Genomic DNA, 13,255 nt, shown 5'->3' with positions numbered 1-13,255 from the left:
AAACTTAAGGTTGTTAAACTGTAGTTTTCTTCAAGGAGTGGAACTAGACCACCTAAACTCAGTTCACTTTGGGGGACCTGGTAAACTTTCACTATAGTTCAGAACATCCTTAACCCAATAACCTTATTAGAGGTACTTCCAAAGTTGCACACTTAGAATAGGAATCACCCAGTTAAACTCTGTTTAGTTTTCAAAGTTATAATTACTGCTACATTGTGAATAGAGCTGACAATGTTCACTCCAAGAAATCAGAATTCCTTTGTTCTAACTACCTTACTAGTCGGTAAAGCAAAGTTTATATTATAAATCACAACTAGAAAACCTGAAACAACTGATTATTTAAAAACAATATTACTCACCTAAAAATATCAATCTGTGTTTCAAGTCAAGAATACAAATTTAGGAGCTAATACATACCACAAAATGTGCATATGCATAGCTAAGGGACACCACAGAACTCCTAACTCTAACCATGTATCTATTTTGAAAAAAGTAATTTAACTATTTATTCAACTTGAGTGAATTTAGGAATATGAAAGGCAATTTCAAAAACATTGGTAATACTCATTGTACAAAACTCCATTTGTACAATGATTTGTTCTGAAAAGTGGCTCTGATCACCCTTTTTGACAAAAGTTTTAAAAGTAAATCAATTTGACGATGTATTTTTTCCTGTTATAATAAGTATATATAATAAGTATATATAAGTAGACATATAACGTAAGACTGAGAACTCTAGAGGAATTACTTTTTTTTTAATGTGTGCCTCTTAGGGAGAAAATATGCAGAGAAAAGGGAAGATGAGAGGAGGAATTAGTCTCATTAAACAGACAGTTATAAACTATTCATTAATATACAGAACAAGGTGCATCCCACTCTGCCTCCTGTTTCCTTACCCTCGAAATGAGGATGATAATCCTTATTACATACGTTAAATACCATATAAGAGAATGAGTACTAAATTACATTGTTAACTGTACAGTACTATGCTTAACATAAATATTGCATATACTATTACACAGCTTAACTACCTTCAGGAGTATTGCATCCGCATTGCCAGTTAATTAACCGAAGAAAATAATCATGGAGATAAAGATATAAATAATCAAGCAGGATGGCTGGAAATTTATCACTATTTCTCTAGTAAAAAGTTTCTTATTGTCTTTATTTATTTATTCATTCATTCTTTACTTTAGATTAAAGGTATTTACAACATACTTAGCCTAGAAACCAAATATAGGTTCCTTATACTGAAAAATACTGGTAAATCTGCTGTATGAGGCTAGTTCCATTCCTGGTAATAAACTGTATGTGTTACTCATTGGTATTATCATGATCATGTGGCTGTATAAGTTATTTTCTAAGACTGACAAATTCCTACATACTTATTTTCTTATTTTTTTATTACTAGGGATTGAATGTAGTTAAGAGATGCTTAACAACTGAGCCACAGCTCCAGGCCCTCTTTTATATTTTATTTTCGAACAGGGTCTTGCTAAGTTGCAATGCAATTCAGAAATCTAATTCTTGCATTAGATGATGATATGTGCACACACACACAATCTAATCTCAAAGAACTACTGAATAAGATCTCAAGGAAATATCTGTGCATCTTCAGAACAAGTGAAGGCCATGAGATTCTAGGGGCTGTTATTTCTCTAATCTTTCACATGTCAAGACACAGAAAATTTTAGCTTCTGACATATTTTAGCCTGAACTTATACTCATTTAAGATCATGAATCATGTACACACAGTGCTCAAATTATTATAAGGAAGATGTAGGCTAATAATAACACCTTTACCTTGCTAACTGAATAAGGAGAATTATCTTCTCTAGTTTTGAACAAAATGAACAAAAGTTACTTTTGAGAATAAGAACACAACTTCCATGGGCTGGGGTGTAGCTCAGTGGCAGAGCATTTGCCTAGCACGTATGAGGTACTGGGTTTGATCCTTGGCACCACATCTAAATAAATAAATAAAATAAAGTTCCATCAACAACTAAAATTAAACACACACACACACACACACACACACACACACACAACTTCCACATGGGAGCTGCTCACTCTGAAAACAATCAAAACAACAACACTGACCTAGAAGATGCCAATGAGTGTGCTTCTGGATTTCTAACTTTAGAGTCTAACCATTTTTGTTTCCATCTTTGCCGTGAAGTTTTTTTCTTCAGTCCATTCTCTCCCTTGATTCTTTCCCATCTAACTTCCAGGTTCAGCTATAACTTCTATGAGTTTAAGTTCCAAATATATATTACTAATTTTGATATTTCTCCAAAGGTCCAATCCTGAATGTATAAACTGCCTGACATTTCCAACCACAAAGCTACCCAGAACTGAAACGCCCCATGCCCAAACTCAAATCTGTCTTCCTTCCCCAAACTTGCTCCTTCTAACTTTTTTGTTTCTGTCAGTCACTCAGGCTTGAAATCTCCTGGAATCCTTTCTCCTGTTTCTTAATTCTAGTCAACTGCCTAATTCTGTAGTAATAGTTTTGCAACAGTGTCCATCTCCTGACCTTTCCTCATACTGCCACTATCTCTCTTCAGGCCCTTGTCAACTCCATGTAAGTTTCTAGCATCTTCTATTCAAATTCATTTTACATAAGGATATGTAATAAATTTTAAAACAGCACAGCTGATAGCCTACTACTCTTTAGTCAATGGTCACCAAAGTTAGACTGTTGATATGTGAACAGTCAAGACCTCCCAACTTCTCCAGACTTCTTTCTCTTTCTACCCATTCCTGTCCTTAACTCATTTCCTTATGCTCTAAACAGAGTGGCTCATTTATTGCTCTCTTCAGCCCAAGCTACACTTTGTGAATCTTGACCTTGCTTCTGCTATTCCCCATGCCCAGAATGTCCTAGTTCTTACCTCTGTAAGTCCAACACCCAGTTAAACTGCCTTCCTTATTTCTAAAGCAAGGTCTTCCTTCTTCTGAATTGTGTATGCTTACCTGCACCTTTCAGATCAGTTTCTAACACTTGATATACAACATCAGTATTCCCTACCGATTGTTAGATCCTGAGTAAAATTTTACTTGTAAACATGTGTGTATGTATGTACATATTATACATAATATATGTGTGTGTATATACACACACACACACACACACACACATATTGGGGGGGGGGGCTGAGGATCAGACCCAGGCCTTCATGCATGCCAGGCAAACACTCTACCACTGAGCCACATCCCCAGCCTTGTGTATACATTTCTTAAGTCTCCACATAAAAACCACATGTATTGTAAACTGATGAAAAAAAAGTATAAAGGATCCAACTTTCCTCAAGGTAGAAATTATATAGTTTAGGTACATAAAGAAAAAATTAATTTTATCTGGATATTTCCAGTCAAGCAGATCTTTCCTTTAGTTTTCTATGTAATTGAAACCATGGAGATGAACCAAAATGATAGTACTTCCAAGAATAAAGGATAACTATGTGAATCAGCACTATAGTTTGCTATGGTCATTTTATTTTAGTCTTTTTTCTTCCTTTGAACAAAGTAACACAAGGTCACAAGCTATGTTATGCACTTTAAAGTTAAACATTTACAAGGTGTTTTTCTCTTTGGTTCTTTCTTTATATTGGAGTGTATCTTCACTTTTTTCCTTCAGTAGCCCTTTTATAATACTCTAAGAAGAACTTTTGGAAAGCTATTGAACAGTAGGGTCTGGTTCAGGTATGCCATGGGGAGAAATAGAGAGATAAGATTCTATTCCACAGATAGAATCTGAACCCAAGTCCCCATGAGCTGGGCCCAATGCTGATGCAGTGAAAACAAAACTGAAACTTTTGTGTAATGCAGACATGAGTTACATATCATCTAACTGTGTCATATAATTTTCAATGGCAGTACACTTCAGGACTTAAAATATATAAGTTACATTGTTTGATTCCTCATTCTCTCAAAAAAACTATTTTGTTCAAATGCATGAAGGTGATAAGAAAATTTTAAATTTTTTTCAAGACAGTCTTTCAAAATTTGCAAAAAAAACCCCAAAATTCACAACTACCCCAATACACATGAACACATACACAAACTAAATACCACTTTGCTAGTGGAAAGAAGTAAAGTTAGCATCATTTAAAATATAACTTGGGGAATACATAAACAGTGACTTCTATTTTAGCCTTGTCAAATGCTTCACATGACCTTGGGATCTTTGTTTTATTAAATATAGATTAGCTTAAGGACTTATTTGAAAAACTAAACCCAAAGTTATTTTAGAATAAACTTGTTCTTGAAGTGTATTAATAGAATAATTAAATAACTCTAATTGGCATACAGGTGTTGTCTGTAGCTTTGTTCACTTCCTTGTACAGCATAAAAGAAACCTAACTCTGGAATATCTCAGCCAGGTGGGCACCATTAGCCTCCTGGCTGATTTTCACTTTTCTGAATAAGGAACTGGCTGAGGCAAGAGATCTTCAGATCCCAAAAGGGATGCTAAGTCTGCTGCCACAGCAGACTTTCTTAACTAACAGATTCCATGTGGAAAACTCCGAACCTCCTCCATGGCCTATTTTTCTCTCTGTTCCTTCTATATCCAAATAGTAAGCCTGTATGGATATACCAAAAGAAAAAAAAAACATAGAAGATAAAAAGTAAAAACCTAGAGGAATAAAATGAACATGCAATGAATTGAGAGAGAGTTGAATCTGATCTTGCACAGTTCAGCCACCACATAAAAGCTGAAAGACCCTACTTAATAAGGGCACCTAATCTCTTTGGGCCTTTTTTTTTTTTTTTTTTTTTTTTTTTAAAGAGAGAGTGAGAGAGGAGAGAGAGAGAGAGATAGAGAGAGAGAATTTTTAATATTTATTTTTTAGTTCTCGGCAGACACAACATCTTTGTTGGTATGTGGTGCTGAGGATCGAACCCGGGCCGCACGCATGCCAGGCGAGCGCGCTACCGCTGAGCCACATCTCCAGCCCCCTCTCTTTGGGCCTTGATTTCCCTTTTACAAGAAAAGAACCAAGTGGAGCTCAGTGCTACACAACTATAATCCCAGTGACTTGGGAGGCTGAGACAAGAGGACTGCAAGTTGGAGATCAGCTTTAGAAATTTAGTGAGATCCCATCTCAAAATAAAAAATAAAAAGGAGTAGAGATGTAGCTCAGTGGCAAAGAACACCTGAGTTCAATCCCCAGTACCAAAAGAGGAAAAGAAAGGAAATAGACTAGGTCCCTAAATTATTTCATCAGCATAATTTAGGACTATTCAAAACTCTGTATCATTGGGGATAGAAATGGGCAAAAATAATGCGATTCAATGAAGGCGACTATGATCAGCTTCAAGAATGTTTCTGAAGCCCCAAAAAAAGTATACAGCTTCTTTGTTTTAGGGAAAAAAACCCACCGTGATCATGATTATTGACACACATATCCCTGGAACTGAAATTTAATTTGGAGAGGCCAATGCAAATTTTGCCAAATCTCATTCTAAGTATGATTCTTTCAATACTCGGAAAGGAGGAAGACATTAATGATGACTGACGGAAGTGACTTATAGGATAAGAAATCAAGTAGATCACAAAATATCAACCCCACAGCAGGGGAAAAGGAGGAGTGAGGAAGTCCTAAAATAGAGAACCCTAGGCATGTAAAATGGATGTGAAAGAAACCGACATGGGTTTCCACCATTTGTTAGAGAGGTATCTCACAGTATCACAGTGTGAAATTCACAATAACGCTCAGATTTTAGTGGGATCAATGTTTTTAAGTCTTTATCCCAACACTGACTCGCTTGCTACTACCCTGCATGTGATAACTACCTCCCAAACCTGAACACATAAAGATCATATGATTACAAAGCAAACAAAAAAAATGGCTTCAGTTTACTTTATAAATATTTGGTGCACAAACTAAAAATGCTTGGTAAATACCAAGCAACCATTACAATTTACCTGCATTATAATTCAAATCTTAGTATCCAATCAGAACAGACGTTCAGTTTTTATTCTGAGAGGTTCTTAAATCTAATGCTATAAAAAAGTACTCCCACTTTCATCTTATTCTGGGGCCCTTAAATTTTTGACAAAGGGTTTTAAATTCTTTCATGGAACCCTTAATAAAGGTTTGGTGATCTCCATATATGCATTAAATAGAGGGGGTCCTATTAGCATAAATAGGAACATGCAGTGAAGGCATGTGTATCAAACCTCTTTGTAAACATATTAAAATATTACAATTGTTTCCTTTGATGCCACAATTTTCTCCAATTAGTTTAGATTAATACAAATAATATTTGTGCAGCAATTAATAATTTTCAAAGCCCTTGACATACATATCTCATTCAAGACTCTCTAAATAAGAAGGTGCTATTCTTAGATTCATTTTTTACACATGAGAAAGCTGACATTAAATGGCTGACTTACCCCAGGTCACAAAGCTGGCAATAGAACTGAATGGAACTTGAACACAGGTCTCTTGACTTTAAATGGCTTGCACTGTGCTGCTTCAAAATATTGTTACTAGAGTAAACACTGGTCCAAATTTCAGACTCCATCTAAGCCTCTCCCATATACCCACCAGTCAAAATTATAATCAGCTTTAGAAGGACTTTGCTCTTTCTAGAAATAGTTTTCTTCATTTCTCTAGGAAACATTTACCTGTCTAAACTGTTATATGAGAGGATCATATAAACAGCATTCAACATGAGGAAACACCAGAAAATATCCTAAGTCATCAGAGGTTTTGCATGGGCTTGCCTATGTCAACTTTACCAGGTAGTGGATCAGATTCTCCAAGAGTCCTTGACCCTAAAAGGGTGAAGAATCTAGGCTAGATGCCTTTCAAAGCAGCTAAATCTGCAAAGTTGTCAAGTTTATAAAGAGTTTTATCTTGGCTTCATACTGTACCCCCCCTTTACTTTTACCTCCCTTTCCTGTCCCAGAGTCAATAAGGTCACTCAGTATCTACAACTACTTTAAAATCATATATAAAACCTGAAATGTAAATGTAAATCCGTATAAAACACATTTAAATTAAAGCAATTTACACTTTAAAATGTAACCCTTAACACATATTTTTCTTAGGACTTAAATTCTCAGAATGAATGTTTTCTTACCATAGCATTCCAATCTTCTAAAAGGAGTTTCACAAATGTAACTACTTTCAACTCCTGAAATACCATTCTTCACTAAGAACCCTCTAGATTACAAAGACAAGGTGGCGTGCAAAGAATTCTGAATCTGCTAGGCAGTTCACTCAACTATCATACCAGAAGGATTTAGAATTTTTTGCTGGGGGAAGGGAAGAAAGAAGAGTGAGAGAGAGAATGAATGCAGCCCCATTGTCTGATTGCTTAAAAACTCATAATTTGAATCTATAACAGATTCCTACTAACCACTAGACCTGAACATCAGAAGTACAGTCTCTTTTCATCTTAAATAGAGCTTTTCAGTCCAAATCTGTATAAACAAACTTTGTCCTTCAATCTTTCAACTCCTCGGCAGTTTTTCAAGGTCACTTTTCTGAGCAACGACAGAGGCCTGCATCCTAGAACTATGAGTGTTAACACCACCCCAACTAGAAGAACACAAAATCTAAAACCCCAAGGATCCTCTCAGGTAAATCCTTTACTCAAGGGAAGCAAGGGAAGGCAGATCAACACCCTCCAAACTTCTCTAATAGGGCCTGCTCCTTTTCCCTATCCACAGAGTGCTGCTGGCTCACTACTTCACACTGAGTCTGCTGCAGAAATGTTCCAATGACCTTCATCCCATGTTTTCAAATAAAAAGAAAACAAAGAATTTATCTTTTAAATCATATGTTTTACAAATCTTAGTACATGGGATCGAATATCTCCCTATTCACAAGAACTGACTGGTTGCTAATTAGCAACCTAGCTCCATACCCCTAAAGGGGGAAAAATATCAAGGGCAAAAGATAGTGTGCTAACTTTGCTATTTATAAAATGCAGATAAATTAGGATTTTAAATATTTCATGCTGAAAATGAAAATCATTTTTCTAATATTTTAAAGAACCAAACCAACATTTGACAAAATGTTTGAAATTAGTAGAAAACGATCTGCTTTTGTCACTGCCAATGTAACTGGAGAAGCATGTTTTTAACCGGCATTCTAAGCTAAAATGTGCATTTTAAAACAAGTACTAATACTATATAAATAAATACTTAAGAGAATCTAGAGGTAGACAGGTAGATCAAGAAAGTTATGGGAGAATTTCACGTTGGCATGTGGGCCTTCACCCTAAGAAGGGGCATCAGTGCAAATCCTATTTTCACACAAATTTCGAATAGCCATAGTGTGGCTTCTCTCTGAAAACACAGATGTCAATAAAGTGCACGGAAATAGGAAAACTCTTACAAAACCTCAGCTTATCCTGTAGGAAAGCTTCAGTGCACTTGAACAAAGGAAAATTATTTGGAAACCAGTTAAGTTTACCCAATGCAAAAAAGAAAGTGCTATGCTTCTGTGTGCCCCTGAAAAATGATTAGTTCTTATTGTACCTGATCTTGTCAATACTCAACTAGGAAAAGAAATCCTAGTTGAAGGACATGCAAAATCTAAACCGAGCAAGGTATTCTAGGTGCACCAAAAGGTATGCCTGGAATGTAAAGTGGCCATTTTCTGAAACAGTGCAACTTGTCTACACTCTCTGAAGCTAAACAGTTTCTATCATTTCAACACAAAACAAAGAATTAAACTTACCGGGAACTGCATTAATTTTACATGTAGTTATTTATATCTCCTCGGACAGGGAGAATTTAAGTCACTCCTATCCCTCCCCCCCCAAAAGGACGGAGGAAACAAAAGCAGCAGGAGATGCAGAAACCTGAGTCTGGAATGTCCACTCCAGTGAAAACCCGAACAGCTGTCCTCCCACCCCCCAGCAAACTATTCGCCATTTTTCTTTGTCTTTCAGCTGACCCCTGCCTCAGTGAAAAACTCCGAGGCTCCAATGAAACCCTGCAGCCTCCTTCCACTTTAACAGTCAAAGGCATTCAATCTAGCCTGCTATTTGACACCAAACCTTGCCTCCAGAGCCATCCCATTGGCTGAGCTGCTTTATCAGCTAAGAACACAAAGCCACGATTGGCTGTTCACGTCATCAGTTACCTCCTTTGTACACTTCCTGTTTTAAAGTTACCTTGAGAAGCAGAACAGGGGTCAGATTCAGACTTCAAACTACCAGGAACTTAAGGATTGGAAATGGCCTGCAAATGCATACAGTAGATGTAATAGGGCCTTATATGCTTCCAAAACAGGATACTGCAAATTTAGAATTGTCCTTAAAATCAAAGGAAAAGGTCGTTACAGTTCCCACCCAAAGGATTTCTTATTGGTTGTCAGAGTTCCATTTTTTAAAAAAATTTAAGGTAATTTAACTGCTTCTGATTGGCCATCAGTGATGTCTATAAGATTATCCTGTGGCAGTAAACCAAAGCAGCAATGTGTGCACGCTGGAGAGTGGTGACTAACTACCTTCAGTATTCTGTTGAGCATTAAAAGAAGAAAAAGGAAACTGGGTAGGGTTAATCCAAAGAAAACACAGCTTCTTTTAACGGTAACCAAGAGTGATAGAACCAAGAGTGATGCTCATAGAACAGTCTGCAGGATTTCTAAATGGCATTTTCACTATGTTCGTGGTAATTTTAAAAGCACAGATTACATCAGGACAAAGCACTTTATTTTAAAACAAAGTAATGAAAACAGAAAAGTTAGAGGAGTAACATATGAAGCTGGTGGCCTGGGCAGTGGCATTTCAAAACTGTCTACAGAAAGCCAGAGGGACATCTAATAATGGTGAAGGGGATAGGGGTGGCACAGAGATAAAACATTAGTGAATACCCTATTAAAAGCATATCATGGCTTGATGGATTAACTAATTTACATAGGGTAATCATATCAAATGTTAGCTTTTACTGTTACAGGGTTTTGACATCACAGAGGATATTTTTTTCAGTGCTTATTCAAGCACCATGCAATCTATTTTATATATGTTACCTCATTTAATTCTTACAGTGGCTCTGTAATATAGATGGTGATATCTGTATATTATAGATGAGCAAACCAAGGCTCAGGCTTAGTTTGGTGTCATAGAGTTAATAAGTGGAGTAGCCAGAATTTGAAACTAGCTTTGCCTGACTCCCAAGTGCTTAGTTGTTTTGCCATACTGATAGTATGAAGTGCTAAATGTCATCCAATCCTGCTTCGAGAGGCTAAGAAGCAAAAAGGGACAAGACCTACATAAGGCCCTAAAGCTACTTTGAGGGAATGTCTCTTCTATCCCCAGCATATCTTGCAGTAAGCAATTTCTTAGCTATAAAGGGCAGTGTGGGAGGACTCCCAGCTGCTACTAAAAATCTTTTCCAGTTTTTATGCCGGAAATCCATACCTTTCACCACCAATCCCAGCTGAGGTCTGGTTATTGTTCCACAAATCTGCCCTTCAACTATGTTTCTGATGTACCAGATTAAACCAATCGTGTCCCCTGACACTCTGTGAAGGTCTTTGGCATAGTTTTTATTAGTTCTTGGCAGTCTGCAAGAAAAACACTTCAACTCCTATTTCTCAACAGTTACCTTAGTAGAATTCAAGCCACTGTGGGAAGGGAACTCAAATTACCCTGAATTTCAATTTGGCAGCCTGATACATTCACTCACTATAGCTCTCTCTTCTCCAGCCTATCATTACTGTGGACTAAAAGCCTTATGGGATCTCTGGGACTCCATCTCCCATTCTTCCCTGGCCCTGAATATCAGCACCCTTCTACACTAGACAATTCCATCTTCTCACCCTAAAAAACAATCAATCACTATAAAAGAAAACCAATGATTCTGGTTACAATGTTCAAGCTTCAGTGCCCTCAAAGAAGGCAAGGTGAGAACTAATACTCTGAGTCAGAAGACAGATTTCTGAAATCATAGCTACCTATTTACTAGCTGTATGATCTTGGCCAAGTTACTTAATCCATCCTGAGCTTATTTCTTCATGAGTAAAATGGAAAAAATACATCAATTCAGAGGAGTGCTGAGATAAGTGAAAGCACTCATGTGGAATTTGGTAGGAGCTCAATTACTATCTATTATACAGACTTTACTATAGTGCTTACACATATTATAAATACTTTGAAACATGTAAGAAGGATTCTTGAAGTTAGCAACTGTATCTTTATTTCTTTTCTTTTTCTTTTTTTTTTTTTTTGATGGTGGGGGGGAGTTACCAGAGATTAAACTCAAGGACACTCAAACCACTGAGCCATATCCCCAAGCCCTATTTTGTATTTTTATTTAGAGACAGGGTCTCACTGAGTTGCTTAGCATCTTGATGTTGCTGAGGCTGGCTTTTAACTTGAGATCCTCCTGCCTCAGCCTCCCCAGCTGGTGGAAATACAGGTGTGTTCCTGGCTGTGACTGTTTCTTTCATTTCTTTTCTTTTCTTTCCTTCCTTCCTTCCAAATATTTTTCTTTAATTGTAGATGAACACAATGACCGTTGTTTATTTTCATGTGGTGCTGAGGATGGAACCCAGGGCCTCACAAGTGCTAGGTGAGCACTCTACAACTGAGCCACAAACCCATCCCGAAACTGTCTCTTTCTTACAACCACATATATCCTCAGTGCTCAGCACAAGTATATAAACTAAACAAGGCTTTAGCCAGGATCAGTGAAATAGGAGCAGGATTGAGGAAAATTGGAGCGTGAATGTCCTGTCTAAAGGAGCAACCACTATCAACAGAAAGAACCATGTAGGAACAGGAGTCTACTGCTTCAGATTTTTTGTTTTACTGTCATCTTCCCATTTTAAGTTTTTGATTAAAATTTTTAAAAGATCATAATCAAAGAAAACCAAGACTTGCCAGATTACAATTTCTGACACGTTTTTCACCTGACTTGGTCCTGAACAACTATAAGTTATTTCCCAAATCATATCTACCTCAAAGTTAAAAGAAAAAAGTGTCAACACATTTTCAAAAGAATCTGACAGAAGTTCTGAAGACAATCCCCAAAGAAGGCCCAGAAACATTTTGAGCAATGAGCATCATTAGAATACAAGAATATAGTACTAGTGCTCAGTAAATTAATCAATCAATTAATGAATTGGGACATTTGGTAAATTATAAATTCAAAATTGTTTTAAAAAATAAATTATAATCTCTGAAGCATAAACTAAGAAAAATGCATGGATAATTACTTTATTTCAGCTCTTAGAGCTGTCCAAAGATGGCACATGCTGTCTCAAAAGTTACAAATGGGGTCAGCAGGCACAAGCTGTGTCAACATTTGACAGACATGTAAAGCAAGAAGAGAAAGAGTAGCTATAAGGAGCAGCCAGAAAGAAAGCCCAGTCTCTGTGGCTAGAAAAACTTATAATCTAATCCCTAATGGTGCTAGTTACTTAAAACCCTACTGCAGTCAGTCAATAAATATAGGCATTCTGCTACCTAAGCTCTGGATTCTAAGGAAGACATGGTTCTGCTTCTCAACAAGATTGAAGTCTATCATAAGGAAGTTAAAATAGGCAATCATATTGCTATGTGGGCCAATGTACAATGCTACAGAACATAAACTGTCTAAACTTCAGGCTGGTCAGGGGAAGCTTCTTGGGAGATTTAAAATCTTAAGAATGGTTCCCCTACTAAAACAAAGTAAGCTGCGTGTGTAAAGGCCTGGAGCTGACTTAAAGCAGCTGAAAGCTGGAAGGGCTGTAGTTTGTTGTGGCAGCAGTCCAAAGGCAAGAGGTGAGGAATAAAGTTAGGTAAACAGGGATAGACAAGGCTAAGGTGTACTACACCTTTATTATGAGGATAATGGTAAGGCATGGTAAGGCATTGATGAGTTTTTTTGTTTGCTTGTTTGCTTTTTGGTCCTGGAGACTGAACCAAGAAGTGCTCTACCACTGAGCTACATTCCGGCTTATTTTTTTTTTTTTTTTAAAGAGAGAGTGAGAGAGGAGAGAGAGTGAGAGAGAGAGAGAGAGAGAGAGAGAATTTTTAATATTGATTTTTTAGTTCTCGGCAGACACAACATCTTTGTTTGTATGTGGTGCTGAGGATCGAACCCGGGCCGCACGCATGCCAGGCGAGCGCACTACCGCTTGAGCCACATCCCCAGCCCCTCCGGCTTATTTTTAATGTTGGAGTCAGGGTCTTGCTAAATTGCCCAGGCTCACCTCAACTTCCTGAGTTGGTGGGATTACAAGAGTGTGTCACCAGTCCAGCAGGCCACTGTAAAGTTTAAGCATAAACTGCTACAATTAGA

General features: G+C 37.2%; 1 protein-coding gene across 6 annotated transcripts in view; it reads right to left on the bottom strand.

Moving 5' to 3' along the window:
* Positions 1 to 13,255, bottom strand: part of Nfyc (nuclear transcription factor Y subunit gamma) — a 65,531-nt gene that overhangs the window by 39,737 nt on the left and 12,539 nt on the right. For 3 of the 6 annotated variants that reach the window (XM_077790985.1, XM_077790989.1, XM_077790990.1), the window contains exon 1: positions 8,827 to 8,948. The exons of 1 other annotated variant lie outside the window; for it this stretch is intronic. In XM_077790985.1, coding sequence (XP_077647111.1) covers positions 8,827 to 8,899 — 73 coding nt within the window. In that variant the 5' untranslated portion in view covers positions 8,900 to 8,948. 2 more of the 6 variants (XM_077790987.1, XM_077790988.1) reach the window with 2 other exon arrangements.

This window comes from Urocitellus parryii, chromosome 11, assembly GCF_045843805.1.
Source record: "Urocitellus parryii isolate mUroPar1 chromosome 11, mUroPar1.hap1, whole genome shotgun sequence".
Taxonomy (NCBI): Eukaryota; Metazoa; Chordata; class Mammalia; order Rodentia; family Sciuridae; genus Urocitellus; species Urocitellus parryii.
The sequence above is the reverse complement of the archived record's forward strand: the minus strand, read 5'-3'. Positions and strand labels throughout refer to the sequence as shown.